The following is a 23,305-nucleotide window of genomic DNA, read 5'->3' on the forward strand; positions in this document are numbered from 1 at the left end:
TCTCCAACTGATTCACTCATCCTGCCACCATTCAAGTGCTGTTCAACTTTTGTTTCTGCTCTGAGGAAAAAATGCAATTCTCAATGACGTGTGCTTGTCACCGCACAAACCCACCACGACAGCAGTCAGTGTCATTTCACAAATTACCTAGCGAGGAGTGTAGTGCATTGCCTCAAAATTATATCGCCAAGAAATCCCCTGGGGTTTGCTATGTAAGTAGTTTTACGTGAGTGGAATTGGCTATTTCCGATTTTTTGTAATTTGTTGTATACAACTCTAATTGAATTTGAAATTTAGAATCGAAAAATAAATTTAATTCAATTGTAAATCTCTAAGATTCAATATTGTCTGAATAAAAAAGTTAAAAGTCTTATAAAAATTACTTAAAATTTCCACCGGTTCATCGTTTGTGAATCCGTTCAAGTCGTTTGTCCATCAAAACCGACGACGAGTGAGTAAAAGATTTTCACGACATGTGAAAGCTCTCGCTCGGATTGTCTCTCTCTCGCCTCCTTTCGCAAACACACACCTGCCAGCGGCACACACACACTGCACATGCTCAGAACTCGGCAAAAAGAGAGCGAGCAAGCTTAGATGCTCGAAAAACGGAGAGGGGGATGATCCAACCCCTAAATCGCAAACCCGAGTCGGAACGAAACGGATTTTGTTGAACCCTTTCGAAACGGTTTGGTGGGAAATCGAACTAACCTCGATTTGGGTTAAATTAATTTTGAGTGCTGAAAAGTTTGTTTGGAGAATTTTCTAAAAATTAAACAAAAAAAAAATTAAAAAAAAATCAATTATATTCTCGATTAAATCGATTTCTCCACTGTACCTACACGCTAATTTGAAACGGCTCCACTAACCTTGGTTCGCAACCATCAACCAACCGCCAAGCTTAAGTCACACGACGAGCACACGACCGCCCGGCCGCAAAACGTTTCGTTTAAAATTCGAAAGTCGATTTGTCCCTGGCCAGCCGCAGCAGTGCGTGCGAGTTCGCTCGAAAGACCTTTCGGAAGACGCGCGACGTGTCAGGTCGGGCACACCTGGCCTGGGGTTGGTTTCAAAGGTTGGAACGTATTTCCTATTTTAGGAGTGACGGGGTTGATGTGTGGTTGAGAGGAGGGGGTGAGAGGAAAACGTCATTTGTGTGACCGTGCAGCTCCACGCCAAGGTAAACGGTGACGTAAATGCGATTTTGACCGATAGAGGCTTATTTTAATTTGGTTTATCATTTTCAATTCATCTAATTTTTTGTAGAGGTTTGAAATTAGCTCATTTTGATAAGTTTTAACGTTTATTTTTGCCTTCCTCACCTCACTGAGGCAAGGCTATAAAATCACTCAAAAATTGAACTTTTTAAATAAGCCTCCCAGATATACCTTTACGTATACATATCGACTCAGAATCAAATTCTGAGCAAATGTCTGTGCGTGTGGATGGACGTAGAATTTTTTTCTCACTCACTTTTCTCGGAACTGGCTCGACCGATTTTGTCCGGATCTATGTTTTTGGATTTGCCTTCAGGTTCTTTAAGTCTTTTTTAAATTTCATCCGGCTTGGTGCAGTACTTTAAAAGATATGTGCGAAAAACTGTTTTGGTTGATACTAAAAAGGGTCATTATTTACATAATTTGAAAGCTCCGGCGGATAGCTGTCGGAACTTTACGCTCAGTGCACGCACACAAACACTGCAGTGCTTTCAAATGGTTCATTAAATTTATCATACCTAGTTGGCAGCACTCAGATGTATAGTGTCTTTACTAAGTAAGCGTTAGCCAAAGCTTTCGTAGTGTGTGGTTGCAAGGCTTTTAGGAGGAAGGCAGTAACCACCTTCCGGTGGATTAAGTAACGTTTTTTTAAAAGCCACAAATTGGGATTTTAATTCTATTACAAACTTTGAATTTTAGGATCACAGATCCTAAAAAGACGTTAATATTTTTTTACAGTATCAAAATTGTAATAGCATTTTGTGAACACTTTCTTTGAAAAAATCCACAATTTTTCAAATTTTAATATTTTTTGAATTTATGTTTGCTTTTTTAATTTTTTTTTTAAATTTAAGTAGATAACAGGGTCCTTCTCCCTCTTTTTCATTATTTTAAAAATATTTTACAAAAAAATAATTAAGGTTCTCAAATATTTCGTATTAACTAAACATGTTAATGTAAATATGAGGCTGGTTCTATTAATGAAGCTTTGAAAATTAAGCAAAATCGCTTGTATAAAACTCATTCGATTAATTTTTTTTCTTACCATTTTTCAACTTAAAATTAAAATTGTATTTTCTTCAAAAATTAAGTTATATCGTGTTTTCTGAATAAAAAAAATAGATAAATCTGTCTTACATTCGTTCCTAATTGATCACTATCGAAGGAACAAAAAAGTCCAGTTTCTAGATTTATTTGTAAAAAAGTGATTTTAAACAAGCTATTTGTTGAATGTTTCTCAATATGCTACATAAACTACTTTTTTTTTGTAAAGTTTTGCTCTTTTATTTATTTTACTCGATAAGTGTTGCTCCCCCCCCCCCCCTCAAAGTTGGCCCAAAAAATAAAGGGGACAGAAAAAATATTTTTTCAAAAAACTTCAAAATTTCAATGGAAATTTAAGTTCAATCAGCTGAAATCAATTTAAAAAGCGTTTCCCTGCATTTAGAATCAGTTTTAGCATGTTTGAGTTGATTTTAAATCTTTTAAATTTTGGAAAATTTCTGATGCTTGAGTTTTTTTTTGCAAAAAAAAAAATGTTTTCGTCAAATCTTTCATTTTTTTTTTAAATTAATTATTGCAAAACAACTAAACTGGTGTAAAATGAATTTTAAAACACTTTTTCCATGCAAATGCCGAAACTATGGCTTGTTATAAACCCCCACCCCCCTCCCTCCTCCCCCCTCGACACCGGCCACAACCGAGGGACAAAAACTTTGAAAAATATTTGCATCGGCCTCAAGATTGAATTTAAAAAGATTTTAAACCCAATGATATAATTTTTGTTTGAGTTAAAATTAAGAAATTTGGAATCTTATACATGAAGAATCTCGATTTATTTTTCATAAATTTTGTCTTTTTCAAATATGCATAACTGTTGCAACTATTTTGTACGCTTTTTCAAATATGGATAATTTGCGCAATTAGATTCCTCATTTTCCCTCTTACTCTTTTTAAATCCTTAAAATGCATAAAGAGTTTACAAACATTTCTTACTAATTTGATTGTAATAATTGTAATTTTATTCATGTTCCAAAAATATTGCTTGACATTTCGCACAAGCAAGAAGCTCAAATATTTTTTTTCTATTTATTTTGTTAAAACTTAATTCAATAGTTTTTTAAGAAAGGTTGCACAGAAAACAAATGTAATATTCATCAGTGATTTTGTGATTTTGTATCAGGAACTGGTGAATTTTTATCAGGTTCACATTTTTGAGGTAAAATTACTGAAAAAAAGTATAATAGTATTCAACCAACCAAATTTTTAACCTTCAAAAATTGAACTTATGTTTTTTGTAGATTTTTTGTAAACAAAACAGGATTTAAATTGCATACTAAGTTCGTTTTTGATTTAGTCAACTTATTTTTAAAAAAATATTTGAAGAATTAAAAAAATATGACACTTTTATTAATAAAGGGTCGCTGCAAAATTGCAATATTTTTCCCTTTAAAATAACTGAACTCTTAATATGTTTTTAAAATTAATTTTTTTCACATTTATTTGCCATAAATATAAAATTTGAACAAATCGAAGTCTAAATTTTTTTTTAGAGCTCTAAATAGTTTCCTCAGTCATTTTTAGATTGTTGCAATACAATTAAAAAAAACAAACTTAAATAACGTTCCCAAAACACAATATTTTAAATTTGATTCTACTGAAGAAAAAATATCACATTTTGACTTAAATTCTAAATCACGTTAATTAAGTTATTACAAATGCATTTAAAAGTTACGCTTTCAAAGTATTTTCTGAATCAATGATAAAAAAAAATATTTGAAATGTACACTTTGTCGCGGCAAAAGAATTTTCAGGATATTTCTAAATTGCAAACAAGTTTGTGTAAACTCCCAAAATTTAAAAATATTGGAATTTTATTATTTTTTATTTTTATGAAATTTTGATTTTTACTAGCAAATTTCTTGATTAATTCTATGAGCAACTCTCTACGAAATCGGCCAATTTCGACCATTTTTATTTTTTGTATTTTTTTATTTGACTCAAACTTTGTGAGGGCCTTCTCTATGACCAAATAAGCTATTTTGCGTCATTGGTTCACCCTCACAAGTCTCCATACAATTTTGGCTGCTGTCCATACAAAAATGGTATGTAAATATTCAAACAGCTGTAACTTTTGAGTTAATTTTCTGATCAATTTGGTGTCTTCGGCAAAGTTGTAGGTATTGTTGAGGACTTTTGAGAAAAAAATAGGTACACGGAAAAAAAATTTGCATATTTTTTTCTCAACTTTTTTAGCACTAAAACTCAATGTCCCAAAATACGTATTTTTTGATTTACAAGATTTTTTGATATGTTTTAGGGGACAAAATCCGCAACTTTTGAGCCATAGAGAAACATGGTCAAAAAATCTGCCGCCAAGTTATGAATTTTTGAAAAAATAGTGATTTTTGGAAAAAATCGAAGTTTCATGCAAAAACAAATTTGACATTATTTTTTAATGCAAAATTGAATTTGCAATCGAAAAGTACTTTACAGATTTTTTGATAAAGGGCTCCGTTTTCAAGATATAGCCACCGAAAGTTATATTTTAGCGAAATATTTGCAGTTTTTCGATTTTTAAAAATAGTGACCATGAGTGACCATTTCTATAAATATTTTTTTGAAAAGTTCAGAAAATTTGTTATAAATTTGTCTAAGAGGCATTGAAGATTGGACCTCGGGTTGCTGAGATAGAGCCACTTTAAGAAAAAGAAACACGAAAATTGAAGTTTTCTAAGTCTCATCAAAACAACCCACCATTTTTTAATGTCGGTATCTCAGCAACTAATGGTCCGATTTTCAATGTTATAACATGAAACATTGAAAATCGGACCATTAGTTGCTGAGATACCGACATTAAAAAATTTTAGTAAAAAAAAAGTTGATTAAAAAATCTGCAATTTTTTTTTCCGTGTACCTATTTTTTTCTCAAAAGTCCTCAACAATACCTACAACTTTGCCGAAGACACCAAATTGATCAGAAAATTCACTCAAAAGTTACAGCTGTTTGAATATTTACATACCATTTTTGTATGGACAGCAGCCAAAATTGTATGGAGACTTGTAAGGGTGAACCAATGACACAAAATAGCTTATTTGGTCATAGGGAAGGCCCCCACAAAGTTTGAGCCAAATCATAAAATACAAATAAAATCCATTTCCGGTTTTGGTAGAGTATTGCTCCTATGACAAACAAATATCTAATAAAAAATACAAGTTAAATAACTTCAGAAATTTAATTATTTTTTGTCAGTTTCATCAAAATCATTTCAACCTGTACAACCCAGCTAGACAGACCTCGATTTAAAAATCAAAAAAAAATGTCAATAAATTTAGAATTATAAAAAAACATTTTAAAGTATAACTCTGAAGTTTTTTTAAAAAAGGTCCTATAAACCATATTCCAGTTTTCGCATTTTGGGTGTTTTTGAAACCGCCTTGAGTCAGGGGTATGAAAAAAAACACCCAAAAAGCAAAAACTGAAAATTTAAAAAAAAACTCCAGAACTTTAAAATTTTCTTAAAATTTTTGGTTTGACGATTTCACTTGTTCCATGGACTTTGCCAAAGTAGCTCAAAATGATTTCCCAAAAATGGGGAAAAAAAATTAAAAAAAAAGTATTTTTGCATTAATTTTTCAAAAAAAAATCATCAATTTTTTCGAATTTCTGAAAGAATTGTTTCATAGAAACAGACGAAGCAGCTTGAAACAAAAAATGATTAATTTGAAAAAATAATTTGCATCTACCGGATTATTTTTCGGAAAGTCATGCGACTGTCGAGAGTCGGGATGTTAAAAAGTACATAAAACAAAATCAAAGCACATCGCGTCTACATGAAAGTTAAAAAATGTCATCATTTTCATGGTGACGCACGGTGCTTTGTCTTCATAATTATCAGAATGTGCCAAAAAATAATAAAAATCGTTTAATTACGTATTCGTCAATAGGAATCCATCCAAAACTACGCGAAGACTAAAAAAAATGGTTTATGGATGGGCCCCCTATAGATAATGTAGCTTTCGATGATTATTTAAAAAAAAAAGTTTTCTTGATAATAAAAAAAACGCGCTTAAATTAAACTTTCTATTACTATGCATCGTTTAGTTTTGCCAACAACAAAAATAAATTTATCATCACGATAAACACAACAGTTCTGGAATTGCCTTGCGTAATTGCTTTCACTTTTCAGCGCCTCCGCAGTAATTTCAAGATAAGAAAAACCAACCTTACCTTTCCACAGTTCGTGGATTGCCCCCATAGAAATTCTAAACTTCCCCCTTTCCCTCTGGCCTTTTACAACGCAACAGCTCACGACTTCGAGTGTGTGACTAAGTGCAATGTGTTCTAAGCGTGACGTCACGTGTTTCTCCAGCTTAAAACTAACGCCACTTTTTCTCCCCTCTCTCATTCACAGTTAGGATGCTGATGCTGCATTATAGCAAACATGGCGAGTGCATACTCCAGGAAATCGGTGCAGCATTCCGGGGCGAGCATGCAACAGACCTTCTGCTGATCTGCGATGGCAAGGAAACGGTGCGGGCCCACAAGCTGGTCCTGGCGGCCGCCAGTCCCCTCATCCGGTAGGATCCACAATCTCTCTAGAGCAGATTTGTTTTATTTTCTAAAATAATTTTCCTTTCTTGTCGTTTCACAGAATGATCCTGGAGGAGACGCCCGTGCTGGACGGGGTCACGACGGTGTACTTCCCGGAGGTGCAGGTCAGCTACTTCCGGCTGCTGCTGGACTTTCTGTACTCGGGCCAGGTGTACGTGCGGTCCGTCGAGGAGTACCACCACCTGCAGGATCTGCTCGCGCTGCTGCAGATCAAGGCCAGCATATGGAAAAACAGCGATGGGAGTGATGCAGGGGGTGAGTTGGAATGTTTTTTTATGATTTTGGATGGATTATGATGAATTATATTTGCAAGTTTCCTGTGACTTTCGAAAAATAAACCCTTCAATATGATGAAATTTTGATAAATTTCAATATTACATTTTAATCTTAAATTGATAAAACTCTAACTTTTCATAAAAAAAAAACTCTGTTGACAGTTCAAAGTCTAAGCCTCGTACGTCAGTTAGTGAGGTCATAACGGGAAAAAGGTGCTGATCATCGTGGTGAAGAATCATAACTCAGCATAGATTTTTTTTGATGTGTCAGCAAACAAGGAAATGATATGACTCAGAAAGTTAAAGTTTTACACAATTCACAATGTTGCGTTCCAAAGGTTAGCATGAAATCAAGTAATTGGACATATTCAAATTCAATGAAATTTCTAATAACAGAGTGGACACTCAAATCGGGTAATCGGAAATGTCGGGAATTCGCCAAAATCTGCATAAATCGGGAAAAAGTCTGAAAACTGTGATTTTATCAAAATGTCGGGAATTTAATTTTCCATTTAAGACTGGAAAATGAAATTTTCTAATATTTATATTGAAATACGTTCTAATCAATTGCTCTCAATTTATCAGCATTTATCTTTATGTTTAAAAGTTCCTTTGATTGTTTTAATCTATTTAAGAATGAAAGGACTATTTAAGACACATAAAAAAATCCAAGTAGCCGTAAATTTTAACACTAAAATTGGTAAACAAAATGTGAATAAATCATTATGCATTATTGATTTTTACTTTTTGAAAATACAAAATATATGTGTCATTCCAGGTCAACTGGGTACACTTTTGGGCTCGACCTTTACCGATTTGGACCAAACTTGGAGAGATCGTTCATCTATCGATTGTTAACAGAAATTCCAAGTTTGGTACTGATTGGACCATTCCTCTATTTTTGGCACCGCCCCTTTTTTTTTGACGATTTTATAAAAAAAACCTTTTTTTAAAACATAACTTTGCAACTATTTGAGCAAAAGACTTTCTAGAGGTTGCATTTATAGAAAATTGTCCAAGGAGTTTGATAAAAATAAAATTTCAACCCTTTAAAGCCCCCTTATATTATATTTTAACGTTTAAAGTATTAAAATTCAGTTTTGACAAATTCCTTATATTTTTATTTTTTTTTATTTTTTCATCATCGTGTTCCTCAGACAATTTTACATAAACATCAATGTGAACCTCAAACTAAAATGAACTATTGGCGAGATACAGCGATTTTACTGAAAAAAGTTTGACTTTTCAACAAAAAGGGATGAATCCCGCATAATTCGGTTTTTACGTGTTAGAAATTTATTTCGGATTTGAATTCATAGGACAGAGTGCTGCGCAAAATCAAACTTTTTTCAGTAAAATCGCTGTATCTCGCCAATAGTTCATTTTAGTTTGAGGTTCACATTGATTTTTATGTAAAATTGTCCGGGGAACACGATGGCGATAAAATTGAAAGAATAAAAATATAAGGAATTGGTCAAAACTGAACTTTAATACATAAAACGTTAAAATATAATATAAGGGATGTCAAGGGTTAACATTTTATTTTTATCAAACTCCTTGGACAATTTTCTATTAAATGAGCAATTCTCTACGAAATCGGTCTTTTTTCTTCAATTTTAGTTTTTGTATTTTTTAATCCGACTTAAAACTTTTTAAGTACCTTCGGTATGCCCAAAGAAGCCATTTTGCATTTGTCCATATAATTTTCCATACAAATTTCGCAGCTGTCCATACAAAAATGATGTATGAAAATTAAAAAATCTTTATCTTTTGAAGGAATTTTTTGATCGATTTGGTGTCTTCGGCAAAGTTGTAGGTATGGATACGGACTACACTGGAAAAAAATGATACACGGTAAAAAAAATTTGGTGATTTTTTTTATTTAACTTTTTATCACTAAAACTTGATTTGCAAAAAAACACTATTTTTAATTTTTTTTATTTTTTGATAAGTTTTAGAGGACATAAAATGCCAACTTTTCAGAAATTTCCAGGTTGTGCAAAAAATCATTGACCGAGTTATGAATTTTTTAATCAATGCTGTTTTTTTTCAAAAAATTGAAATATTGGTCGCAAAATTTTTTCAACTTCTTATTTCGATGTAAAATCAAATTTGCAATCAAAAAGTACTTTAGTAAAATTTTGATAAAGTGCACCGTTTTCAAGTTAAATCCATATTTAGGTGACTTTTTTGAAAATAGTCGCAGTTTTTCATTTTTTTTTTTTAAATTAGTGCACATGTTTGCTCACTTTTGAAAAAAATATTTTTGAAAAGCTGAGAAAATTCTCTATATTTTGCTTTTGATGATTTTGAATAATATCGAGCAAGCAAATGTCATGCAGAATTTTAAACAATTTTTAAACATGCAAATTCAAACTTGTATAAAAAATGTTTTTTTTTTTTTCGTTAGGCTGGTACAAATTTTATTTTAAGTTTTTGTCCCCACCCCCCCCCCCCCCCCCGTTGGCTCAAAAAATCAGGGGGCAAAAAAAATATTTTTTTAAAAAACTCTAATATTTCAATGAAAATTTAAGTGCAATCAGTTGAAATTAATTTTGAATGCATTCCCCTGCGCTTAGAATCATTTTTAGCATGTTTCGGTTGATTTAAAAATCATTTGAAATTTTTGAAAATTTTCGATGTTTATTATCGCAAAAAGTTTTTTTTCGCAAAAATTTTGGTTTTCGTCAAATTTTACATTTTTTAAAAACTAATGAGGCCGATGCAAATATTTAAAAAAGTTTTTGTCCCTCGGCTCTGGCCGAGGTCAAGGGGGGGGGGGCAAAAAAATAAAAAAAATATGAAAATTTAAATAACAAGCCATAGTCTTCACATTTAAATGAAAAAAGTGTTTTAAAATGCATTTTACACAAGTTCAGTTGTTTTGCAATGATTAGTTTTTAAAAAAATTAAGATCGACAAAAACAAAAATTGTATCGAAAAAAAAAAAGATTTTGCATCGAAAATTTTCAAAAAATATTAAGATTTTTTAATAAACCCAAACATGCTAAAAATGATTTTAAACGCAGAAGAATGTATTTTAATTTGATTTCAGCTGGTTGCACTTGAATTTTCATTGAAATTTTGAAGTTTTTTGTAAAAATATTTTTTTTTGACCCCTGATTTTTCAGGCCAATTTTGAAGGGGGGAGGGGGGAGGGTGACAAAAACTTTTAAAAATATTTGTACCAGCCTAATCAGTTAAAAGGAAAAAAAGTTTAAAAATAAATTTCGTGTCTGAATAGAAAGAAAAATTATTTAAAGAATTGACATTCTTTTTAATCCAAAATTTTTCTCCAAATTTTGGGCCCCCTGAAATTTGAGAAAATTTGGAAATAGACGAACCAAAAACTTGAAATTAAAGTTTCCTTGCTGAAACAAAAATTTACAAATCAGTTCGATTTTAAACCTTCGCTTTGGATGTGAATACCAAAATCAAATAGAATTGAGTTTAAACAACAAAATTGAATAAAAGTTAATAAACTGTGATTGTTTTTTAATGAATGTTTTTATTGGAGATCTAAATTCTTTAGAATCAATAAAACAAAGGGATATGTAAAAACAAGTTCAGCTCTCTAGTTTTTTCCCAAATCAAGGGATATTGGAAAGCTTTTGTTTTTTATCCGGCTCCTTGGCTTAATGGTTGTAATAGTACAAAAATACCTCGAAATTTGGTTGCCAGGTTTTCTGCCATTCTAAAATGGTCGTTGGCATCTGCGGAACTGATTCGTTGAAATTCAAACTTCAAATATATCATATAAAAACGATCGAAAATATACAAAAGAAAACAAAAAACCCAACATTTCTAACAATTTCCTCTCCATTTTCCGTTTCCAGAACCCCGCAAATCCGAGCCCCTGGTGGACATCAACCGCAACACCGAGGGCATCACCGGCTCCAGCGTAGTCCATCAGCACCCGTCCCGACGACGTCGCTCCAAAAGCCAGGACTCCCTGTCCGGGGACAGCGCCTCTGGCGGTGGTGGCACCGGCAGCCAAGCCGGCACGCCCAAAAAGGTCAGCGTCAAAAGCGAACGCCACTCTGCGGGAAGTTCGGTGGACGGCGATGGGGACCGGGACCGCGAGGAAAACCTGGAATATCTGGACGAGGTTGAGGAGGCGATCATCAAGAGCAATAACAACCATCCCCTGCACCCGCATCAGCACCATCTGGTGGCCGGAAGTGGCGGTCATCATCATCACCACCATCACCATCATCACCATCGGCAGCTGCATCAGATCAGTCGGCACGACGGCGATGACGATGCCGGCGGGGGGAGCGGGAATGACGGTGCGAGTGAGGGTGGAAGTGGGGAAAGTGGCCGGGCTGGATCGGTTGCGGGGGAGAGTGCCGGAGATCGACCAACGCCGACGAATTTGAGCAGCGGAGGGGGTGGGGCAGGAAGTGGACGCCGAAGTGGGAGCGGAGAACCGACGGAACCTGCGGAAGACGACGAGGACTACGAGCTGGACGTGGAAGATCGGGGTGGTGATGGGGACGAAGCGGCTGGCGAGGGAGAGACACGATCGCGACGGTCGGATCCTTCGGCGAACCGGAGACGGAGTTCGTCCGACCCGGTGAACCTGTCGATCGTGAAGCAACAGCAGGACGTGGACTCGGACGATGCGAACATCGACGTGGAGACGATAGGAACTGCGACGACCAAGGTGAGTATTCGTAACACAACATCAAAATGGCAAAACCCTTTTCTAACCTAAAAATATCTCCTTCTCCTCACGACAGACCCTCCTTCCGCCGCGCTACCTGGACCCGTTCCGAACCAAGCGGAAAGCGGCCGCGTACTACATCCACCCGGCGGACGCCGAAGCGCTGAAACCGATGGATCACGAGGGGCTGCTGCACAACTCGCCCGACAATTATGTGGTGACGCCGCACCGGAAGCGCCGGCCCGGCTTCCACAACTCACCCGCCCAGAATCCGCCCTTCGTGCCGAGCTACCTGGACGATCTGAGGGCGCGCAGCAAGTGCTTCCTGTCGGCACCGCCAACGTACCTGCCTGGTGAGTAGCGTGGTTAAAAATAAGAATTTAAGGTTTAAATTGAATTTACTCGATTCTATCAAGTTTACCGATCATTCAACTGGCCGGTAAACTGAAAACTACCGAATTCGGTATAAACTTAATACAGTTTGGAAGAAGGTTTCATGAAAATTTACTCTACTGAATAACAGAAAATGTTATTGAATCGACTTTTCCAATGCGTCTCCATAGAAAACAAAATCCCAGTATATTTTGATGGAGACGCAGTGTGCTTTAAGTTCATTGATCGAACTTCGAAATCCGTTGAATTATTTTCAAAAATTATATCTCAGAATTTCGTTAACACTCAACGCACGTCTAACTTACACGGACACCCATAACTTTGCTGAACTCGATTTGATCAAATCTGTAATGTTTGCTAACAAAAACATCGTCCGAACATTTTTTAGCCCGTGTAAAACAAAATTCGTTTAAAATTTTGCGGAGGCTTCAGCTATTTCGGAGATATAAATTATTTTAAGCGAGGTTTTAAGTTATTCCTTTCATATTCATAATTAGATTTTGTTGTTGTTGTTGTTAATTCTATATTTTAGGCAACTGTAACCGTGTTGGTCATTCGCTGCTCTTTTTGTTATTGGTTTGTTGGTAAAAAAAAAACTTCTGAGTAATTCTCAAGAGATTCGAAAAAGTTTCGTTATTTTCGAATATTCATACACAATTGACTTGTGAATATTCGAAAATCTATATTTTGAGAAAAGATCTTCGACAAAGTTGTGTGTGATGATGATCAGGTTCATCAGAAAAAAAGGAACACGGAAATTAGATTACCGATTTTTTTTTATTGACTTTTCATCATAAAAAGTTTAAAAAGATGTTTTATCAGGGGACTACGCTAGAGTTGAAGATGATGCAAAATCTGGTACCAGAGATATAATTTTTCGATAAAAAAATTGAATTTTTGAAAAATAATAATTTTTTAACATTATTTCAAAAATAATTTTAAGGTACAAAATCTAAATTCAAATCGAAATGACTCTTCACATGTTTTGATATAGTAATACGATTTCTAATATATAATTAGTATTTTAAGGTGAAATTTTTCGAAATGTGTTCAGTTTTGTGTAACATAATTTTTTTGTGAAAGAGTTATGAAGGTTCCATTATGAAAGGGTAGTTTTCTCTTAATTGATTACGCCAAAGCGTTGAGTTTGACTGTCCAAAACGTTCTGATTTTATTGTAATCGAAAAGTCCCCCAGAGCCTCATACATGAGGTACTGAGATTTTGCTTATTGAGCATTAATCGAGCAACTTGCTTTAATCGCGGCGAGGTAAACGAATGTATGCTTTGTTCGCAGTTTGGATAACTGTTGTCGGCTGTGCTGATGATGTTGGTGGCGTCGATCAATTATACGGAAAGCAATTTCCGTAACTCATGCCTACTTCAAGAAGAAAATTTAAGTCAGTCAATCAGCTGAAATCAATTTGAAATGCATCTGCGTTTAGAATCATTTTTAGCATGTTTGGGTTTATCTATTCGAATTTTGGGATTTTTTTTATGTACAGTAATGTACAGCAAAAAGTTTTTTTTATTTGCTATAATATTTGTTTTCGTAAAATTTCAACTGTACGGGGGGGTATAATGCATTTCCAACATTTTTTTCATTGTTGTGATTTTTTTCCATTCATTCAAAGATAAGTAGAGAAAAAACAGAAAAAAATATTACTTCTTAAATATTTTAGCAGGTTTTCTATCCTTTTTATAATCTATCCTTGATGGTCTTAAAAGTTCGTAAAAAATATAACTTCTACATTATTATTTTTTTCACTCTGTCTCGTTTCAAAAATGAAATCTCAAAATTTTAATAAAAATAGACATGAAGTTGTCTGAAAACCGTTGAAAACACCTATGAGCAATTCTCTACAAAATCGGTCTTTTTTCTTAAATTTTATTTTTTGTATGTTTTAATCCGACTGAAACTTTTTTGGTGCCTTCGGTATGCCCAAAGGAGCCATTTTGCATCGTTAGTTTGTCTATATAATTTTCTATACAAATTTGTCAGCTGTTCATACAAAAATGATGTATGAAAATTCAAAAATCTGTATCTTTTGAAGGAATTTTTTGATCGATTTGGTGTCTTCGGCAAAGTTGTAGGTATGAATATGGACTACAGTGAAAAAAAATAATACACGGTAAAAAAAATTTAGTGATTTTTTATTTAACTTTTTGTCACTAAAACTTGATTTGCAAAAAAACACCATTTTAATTTTTTTATTTTGACAAAGAACTTTGTCCTAAGGTTTCTATACGTGGTGTCAATCCAAAATTTTCGCGAAGCGAAAACGTTACGTGACGAATTCCCCTCTCGGCAAATTTCCCCTCTTTTTGCTGCACGCTGGTTGGATGAACGAACGTTTCCCAATCAGTCGATCGAGAGACGTGAGATTGATGTATCTAAAATCTCCCCCACTCCACCTCATAATTTTCGGATCGTCGACGAGCCAACAAAACTCGGCTCGGTCGGTCCCGAAAATTCATTCTATTGCTGGACGACGACGAGGACACATCAGAAGCAGATGGCCTGGTGGCCCGGTAGCAGACGGCCTGGAGGTCCGGGAGCAGATGGCTTGGAGGCAAGGACCAGCTAAGACATGCCGGTCGCGTGAGTCGATCATTGGAACTGGCCACCACCTGGAGTGGCCGGAGGCCCCGCGGATGTTCCGATGGGGGGACATTTTCCGGACCGTAAGAGTTGTGGCAATATGGGTATCAAACTTTATGGTTTTTGATACCGGACATGAAATTTGATATTTTGGCAGTAGTGGCCACAATCCGGAGTGGCCGGAGGCCCCGCGGATGTTCCGATGGGGGGACATTTGCCGGACCATAAGAGTTGGGGCAATATGGGTATCAAACTTTATGGTTTTTGATACTGGATATGAAATTTGACATTTCGGCAGTAGTGGCCACAATCCGGAGTGGCCGGAGGCCCCGCGGATGTTCCGATGGGGGGACATTTGCCGGACCGTAAGAGTTGGGGCAATATGGGTATCAAACCTAATGGTTTTTGATACCGGACATGAAATTTGACATTTTGGCAGTAGTGGCCACAATCTGAAGTGGCCGGAGGCCCCGGGGATGTTCCGATGAGGGGACATTTGCCGGACCGTAAGAGTTGGGGCAATATGGGTATCAAACTTTATGGTTTTTGATACTGGATATGAAATTTGACATTTCGGCAGTAGTGGCCACAATCCGGAGTGGCCGGAGGCCCCGCGGATGTTCCGATGGGGGGACATTTGCCGGACCGTAAGAGTTGGGGCAATATGGGTATCAAACCTAATGGTTTTTGATACCGGACATGAAATTTGACATTTTGGCAGTAGTGGCCACAATCCGAAGTGGCCGGAGGCCCCGGGGATGTTCCGATGAGGGGACATTTGCCGGACCGTAAGAGTTGGGGCAATATGGGTATCAAACGTTATGATTTTTGATACTGGACATAAAAAGTTGCATTTGGCCATTATCTGAAATTAAGCAGTTAAAATATGCTAATGCTAAGCAGTTAAAATATATTGCTTATTAGACAGGAAGTAATAAATAGCCTACTGCAATGCACATTTTTTTGTGCCACTGTGAAAATCTGTTTCTGGAAATTTAGAATAACTATCTCGTAATCATTAAGAGCCCTGTAAAGGGTAGTTTTTAATGTCTGCTGTTCAAATTTCCTTTACTGCCGCCGATTGCTTGCAACAGCCTTGCAAAAACATTCCCGCATCTTGGTAACTTTCGAGTGGTGAAGGAAAGTAAATTGATTTCACTTCGATTTCTATTTCAGCTCCACATGCAATTTCCGTCCCCTTAGTTCGATAGGACGGTTATTATAAGGGGTGAATTTGGACCGGACATTCTAATCGAAAATTTCAACAATCATCTTGCAAAGTTCTTTGTCATACTGGTCATGTGTAACATAACCACCTGCACCTTTTTTTATATGTTTTAGAGGACATCAAATGCCAACTTTTCAGAAATTTCCAGGTTGTGCAAAAAATCTTTGAGCGAGTTATAAATTTTTGAATCAATACTGATTTTTTCAAAAAATCGAAATTTTGGTCGCAAAAAATTTTCAGTTTTATTTTTCGATGTAAAATTAAATTTGCAATCAAAAAGTACTTTAGTGAAATTTTGATTAAGTGCACCGTATTCAAGTTAAATCCATTTTTAGGTGACTTTTTTGAAAATAGTCGCAGTTTTTCATTTTTTTAAATTAGTGCACATGTTTGCCCAGTTTTGAAAAAAACATTTTTGAAAAGCTGAGAAAATTCTCTATATTTTGCATTTTTGAACTTTGTTGATACGACCCTTAGTTGCTGAGATATTGCCATGCAAAGGTTTAAAAACAGGAAAATTGATGTTTTCTAAGTCCCACCCAAACAACACACCATTTTCTAATGTCGATATCTCAACAACTAATGGTCCGATTTTCAATGTTAAAATATGAAACTTTCGTGAAATTTTCCGATCTTTTCGAAAAAAAATATTTTTAAAAGTTTTAAACCAAGACTAACATTTCAAAAGGGCCAAACATTCAATATTAGGCCCCTTTAAAATGTTAGTCTTGGTTTAAAATTTTTTATAATATTTTTTTCGAAAAGATTGGAAAATTTCACGACTGTTTTATATTTTAACATTGAAAATCGGACCATTAGTTGCTGAGATATCGACAATGGAAAATGGTGTGTTGTTTGGGTGAGACTTAGAAAACATCAATTTTCCTGTTTTTAAACCTTTGCATGGCAATATCTCAGCAACTAAGGGTCGTATCAACAAAGTTCAAAAATGCAAAATATAGAGAATGCTCTCAGCTTTTCAAAAATGTTTTTTAAAGTTGGCAAACATGTGCATTAATTTTGAAAAATGAAAAACTGGGACTATTTTCAAAAAAGTTATCTAAAAATGGATTTAACTTGAAAACGGTGCGCTTTATCAAAATTTCACTTAAGTATTTTTTTGACTGAAAATTTGATTTTACATCAAAAATGTAGTTGAAAAATTTTTGCGACCAATATTTCGATTTTTTGAAAAAATTAGTATTGATTCAAAAATTCATAACTCGCTCAAAGATTTTTTGCAAAACCTGGAAATTTCTGAATAGTTGGCATTTGATGTCCTCTAAAACATTTAAAAAAAATTAAAAATGATGTTTTTTTGCAAATCAAGTTTTAGTGACAAAAAGTTAAATAAAAAATCGCCAAAAAAAATTTTACCTTGTATTATTTTTTTTTCAGTGTAGTCCCTATCCATACCTACAACTTTGCCGAAGACACCAAATCGATCAAAAAATTCCTTCAAAAGATACAGATTTTTGAATTTTCATACATCATTTTTGTGTGGCCAGCTGCCAAATTTGTAAGGAAAATTATATGGACAAACTAATGATGCAAAATGGCTTCTTTGGGCATACCGAAGGCACCAAAAAAGTTTCAGTCGGATTAAAAAATACAAAAAAAAAATCGAATGACCGAAATCTGAGAGAACTGCTCCTATGTAAACCTATGTGTTTATCAAAATTTATGCATTTGGGATCATTTTTTTGTAAAGAAATATGGTATGCTATGGTACGGACTGAATAGCTATGATTTTTCAGAAAAAATGTACTTTTTCCAAAAATCTCATAACAATGGTCGAAACAAGTTTTTTGATTTATAATTAAATTTGCAATCGAAAGCACGTTACATTTTTTTGAAGTGCACTGTTTTCAAGTTCTAGTCAGTTTAAAGGTAATTTTTTGCAGTTTTGCAAAATATTAATATATTGAAATATTAATGATTGGACCAAGTCCCTGAATAAAAAAAATGAATAAAATGAAGTTTTCTGAGTGTAACCCAAATAAAGCCAAATACTCATATGGCGATATATCAGCAACTTAAGAAGTCAAGAAATAAAACACTTGTAAAGTTTTACATACAATCAGGGTTGTAAAAATATGAAACTTTCAGTTCACAGCGACTACAGTCACCATGCCAGAAATCTCATCTCTCGAACTTCACTGCCCTTTTTCCGTCGTGAAATTCTCAGCAACAAGAATTGAATTTCATTGCGGTTTTCCGAGCGAACAAAATAATCTTCGGCGAATGCTCTTGCTGGCTATCACGAGATATAATATGAGGACTCACAAGCTAAAGTGACGGTCGCTATACCCTCTGATATGTTTGTGCAGGAATCATCAAGTGATAGTTTTTTTGTATCAATCATTTACAACAATTTGCATGCAAAGTTTTTTGAAATTTCAAATTGAAGCCTATCTTTTCAAAAAGCCATATTAAGTGTAGTGTGTTTATTCAAATTCGTTTTTTTGAGAGGAACCATTCATAAACATATTTTTTTTTAACCCAATTATTTTTTTTCCTCTTTCCAGAACTCCGACCCGGCTCCCCAACGTCGGTCCGACACGCCGAGATCGCCGCCGGCCTTTCGAACAACAACAACAGCAGCAGCAACAACAATAACAACAACAACCGGATACGTCCGCCCAGCGCGGACAACAAGCTCGCGGTGGCCCCCTTTGTGTACCCGTGGCCAACGGCCGCCCTAGCCGGTCTTCCGGGCGGTCCGAGCGACCTGCTGGGACTGCCGTACGTCCACGGTGGCGGCCCGAACGCCGAGACGAGTCCGGCGGATTTGCTGCAGCAGATGAAGAACTTTGAGAACAGCCAGGCGGAGCTGAGCGCGCGGGCTTCGGCGGCCGGAGGAGGTGGCGGGGGAAGTGGGGGGAATGGTTCCGGGAGTGGGGGAGTCGCGAGTGGTGGGGGTGGTGGGAGTATGGGTGGCAACACGGCCGTGCGGGAATATCGCTGTGAGTACTGCGGCAAGACGTTCGGCATGAGCTGGAACCTGAAGACGCATCTGCGGGTTCACACCGGGGAGAAGCCGTTCGCTTGCCGGTTATGTGTGGCCATGTTCAAGCAGAAGGCTCACCTGTTGAAGCATCTGTGCTCGGTGCATCGGAACATAATCAATGCGCCGGAAGCGGGCGGGAGGTACACGTGCTGTTTCTGCTCGCTGGTGTTTGAAACGCTGCAGGAACTGGTCCGGCATCTGTCCGGCCACCACAACAACCTGCTGCTGAGCAAGAACCTCCACGAATGATACCAGCTGGCTGTGTCGCCGGAGGACGAAGAGGAAGCCGAACGGTTCCGTCGCTTCTGCTGCTGGAGGCTGGAGATGTACACCGCAACGCGTCTGTAAGATACGGAGTTCGTCGTGGCCCCACTGCTGTGATACGAGGTTTTCCGCCAACCTTAGCTGAAAGGGCCTCGACTCATCCCCACAACCCACACACAAACAATCCCCACAAACAACCTTTGTAACCTGTTAAAAGACAGACCACGTGGTGGTCTCTACCTTTTGGATACTCGAGTATACGCCACAAACCCAATTTACCAACTATTACAAACACACACACACAACATAGACACAACAGGAAAGAATAGTAACCAATAGACAGCAAACAGAACACAAGCAGACCGGACAGCAAGAGTGAGAATTAGAGAGAGAGAGAGAGAGAGATTATTGTTTGTTTTTGGCTCCGCCTACTTGCGCTGCAGGCGCTTTATTTTTATTATTTGTTAAAGACGTCATTGTTTTCTATTATTAAAGTATTGTCAACCAATGTTGACACTAAAACAACACACGAGCACAATTTTGTTAGGCGCACAAAACACTTAAAATGGTTAAGTATTTGTACTTTTTTGGTTCGTTCGTTTCGGTCTTTCGATTATTTTTTCTTGATGGAAATATCGCACAAAATTTCAAATCTTCTTTCTTGGCTTTAATTTTGAATTACACGCAGGAATGTTAACAATAGAAAGCTTGCGCACAAAATAAGAACAGTTGCGATGGAGAAAACAATAGTGAATGCTGTCAGTTTGTGCTAAACAAAATGACGCAGCTGTTTGAAGGATGCATCGAATGGAATTCAAGAGCGGGTCTCTAACGTTTAAACAATGCCTACTGTACCAAATATTGAAGGTTGAATGGTTTTACTTTATTTTAAATTCAAGCAAATTTTTTTTGATTCCCTCAAATTCTATGTGGTTTAAAATGCTGTTTTTTGCTGTATTTTTTATTTTCCTTAATTTTTCCACTTTTTTACATTTTGACGAGAATTTTATTATAATTTTCAAAAAAAATTTAAATTTTGAATGAAAAAAGGTTGTTTTTTACAAAAGTTTTTGCTGCTTGTAAAACAAATTTCTCAAACTTATTTTTTTAGATTTTATAATTCAAAAAATAAATGTTGATACATTAATTAAGGACTTAAAAATCACAATAAGCTTGGTTTTTTTTTTGGTTAACTTGTTCCAATCTTTGATTGGTCCTCAAATTAAGTTTAAATTTGTGATGTTATTTTTCACAACGATTAGGCTTATTTTTCTGAGTAAAATGATACTTTGTACAACCGCAAAGGATTAAAAGTTGATTTCTAAATCAATTTTTAAAAAATAACATCGCTGCCCTTCTTGACACAAAACCTCTTACTTGACAGCTCGTTTCAAGGGGACCATAGTTGATCCACCGAAAAAATGTTGTCTTGTCATTTTTTTGCATTAAGGCCGTTGCAAATATTTTTCAAAGTTAATGTCGCCCCTCCCTTCAAAGTTGGCCTGAATAATCACTAATCAGAAGGCAAAAAAATATTTTAGCGCAAAACTTCAATTTTTTTTATGAAAATTAAAGTTTAATCAATTGAAAACCAATTAAAACGCATTTTCCCGCGTTTATTATCATATTCAGCATGTTTGAACTCCTTTGAAAACATTTTAAATTTTCATGAAATATAACAATTTTTTTTTATTTCGAAAAAAAAAATTCCGTCAATAGGTACCTCGATTTTTTTTAAACTAATGATTGGAAAGTAACTGTACGCCTGTGAAATGCATTTTAAAACACTTATTTCATCCAAATGTTGAAGCCTGAGCTTGTAATTTAAATTTTTATATTTTATTATTTAAAAAATGGTGAAATTTTCGCGGAAAATATCCATTTTAAATCCAGGTTTCTTGCAAACTATTTTTGACAGCTGGAAAATCCGCTTTACCTTACCCTAGCTACATACCTTGCGTAGTTTCAAGCTTTTGACAGCTGTCAGTCGTTCCAATCAACGAATCTGCACTGTACTCGAATTTTGATAGATTTGCTTAATGTGAAAAATATTTATTCAAAATCAATTTTGAAAAAATATTTGTGGCTTTTTAAAATTGAATGAAATTTTAAAATAGATTACATATATATTATTTACTCATTTTTTTTTGTCATCCACACGTGGAATGCAAAATCGGGGTTTTTTAAACTATTGAAATATGTTCGTGATGAAATAATTATAAATTCAAATTATGAAAACAGACTTTAAAAATATCTGTTTATTGTTTGTTTATGTTTATGACTATTTTTAAATTATGGATGCTGAAAAAACAAAAAGTTGCAAGACTGATTTATTACTTTTTTCCAAATTTATTTATTTTTGATTTGAAATTAAAATGGTTTAAATAGTAAATTTCTCAGAAAGAATTTTTTTAGCATATTTGGAGTTTTTTCAGTAAATATTTGTTGTTAATATCACCTATTTTGAACATTATAATTTTAAATTAAAAATAATATTGAAAAATATTTCCGGAACTCTAACAATCACTGAAACATCTTCAGAAATTGAATCCAAAAATATTTAAACCTTGATGTGCAAAACTAATTTCTGAAATATAATCTTTTATTCATGAAATTTGATAAATTTAATTTCAATATGAGTAAAGTAACTTTTTGATAATTTTTTATGTTTTTGTCTAGATTAATGATAAATTTGCTTGATTTTACTTCTTCAATTGGCATCAGTACGGCAAACTAACACTGACAAGCATACTCGAAAAAACAATACACACAAAACTCAAAACTAAAATTTGCTAGTTTATAAGATAAAAAGACAACTCTAATCAAGACAAGCGCAACATTTAACATTTAAAACATTTTGACCCGAACTTTCGTAAGCGTGTGTTTCGATTCCCTCCCCACCACCACCACCCTTCCCTCGATCCAAGATTAAATCGACTAATCCTCATTAATCGTAAGAAGCAACACGCGCATATGCAGCTAAATGAAACAAATAATTGAAGAAGAAAAAAATGTTACGCGAAAAATGCGTGAGCGAGATATACTTTAAAATATATAGTAAACCAATGGTACAAATTACATTTGTAGAGAAGCACACAAAAGAGAGAAAACATTAAATCGACAAAAGAAAGAAGAGAACCTTAAAAATCTCACAATCATTCCGTTCGCAATAGATAGATGTTTTAAGTATGTCGTATTTTTTTTTTTGTTTCATTCTCCCATTAAAAGCAAGCAATCGCACACAAAGCAAAAACACAAACAAGTTCGAGAGAAAAAAAAAGTATTAAACTGACAATAAACCACGAAAACACACACCGTGCGAAACGAGAACAATAGAAGCCAATGGTTGCTTCGATCGGCCGGCCCCAGAACCAGTAGAAAATATTACTTAACTTTTAGGAAATGTTCTTTTTTTTCGAAAAATTGTTGTGAGCTGAAACGCTCACACACACACAAATGCAATGTTGTACAGCTTTTTCTTTGAGTCCCTCCCCCCTTTTTCCACCCATTTTCTTCCATTATGTATTAGTAGTTAGATTTATGTATTTAGGCAAGTAATTTGTGTAAATTTTTGTCACCTTAACTAGTGTTAAACGAATGCTCTTTTGTTCATAGTTTAAATATATATATTTTCTTAGGCGAGTAATTTTGTTCATATTATATAAATAAAAAAAATGTATCTATTTTTCTCCGTGTACATATAGTGATTTAATATTTAATAAATTAAAGAAAATATATAAATGAAAGCGAAATTGTTCAAACCATTTTTGAAGGAAGAAATTCTCAGTCCGTTAAAAAGAAATTAAGCAAACTTAACTAAGCAAAAATATACACACATACACACGCATTGTTCCACTTCTTCCGAGCGAAATCTTAACTTTAGAGTGTAACATTACAAAAAGGCATACTTAATTAGGTACGAAAATCCCCCATTTAACGTGTAGTGTATTATGTAAGTGTATTTCTTCCACTCGAGAGAAATTGCGAGAGAGAGCAGCTGTATATTTACTTAAAAACGCTAAGCCTGCAAGCTTAGCTGGT

General features: G+C 35.0%; 1 protein-coding gene across 4 annotated transcripts in view; it reads left to right on the forward strand.

The window, feature by feature from the left end:
• LOC6049568 (transcription factor Ken 2) overlaps nucleotides 1-20,178 on the forward strand; it is a 79,849-nt gene extending 59,671 nt beyond the window's left edge. For all 4 annotated transcript variants that reach the window (XM_038254948.1, XM_038254949.1, XM_038254950.1 and 1 more), the window contains exons 4-8: nucleotides 6,629-6,794; nucleotides 6,869-7,083; nucleotides 10,940-11,769; nucleotides 11,846-12,122; nucleotides 18,519-20,178. In XM_038254948.1, coding sequence (XP_038110876.1) covers nucleotides 6,629-6,794; nucleotides 6,869-7,083; nucleotides 10,940-11,769; nucleotides 11,846-12,122; nucleotides 18,519-19,249 — 2,219 coding nt within the window. In that variant the 3' untranslated portion in view covers nucleotides 19,250-20,178. The remainder of the gene's footprint in view (nucleotides 1-6,628; nucleotides 6,795-6,868; nucleotides 7,084-10,939; nucleotides 11,770-11,845; nucleotides 12,123-18,518) is intronic.
• Nucleotides 20,179-23,305: the final 3,127 nt, after the last annotated feature.

This window comes from Culex quinquefasciatus, chromosome 2 (assembly GCF_015732765.1).
Source record: "Culex quinquefasciatus strain JHB chromosome 2, VPISU_Cqui_1.0_pri_paternal, whole genome shotgun sequence".
Classification (NCBI taxonomy): domain Eukaryota; kingdom Metazoa; phylum Arthropoda; class Insecta; order Diptera; family Culicidae; genus Culex; species Culex quinquefasciatus.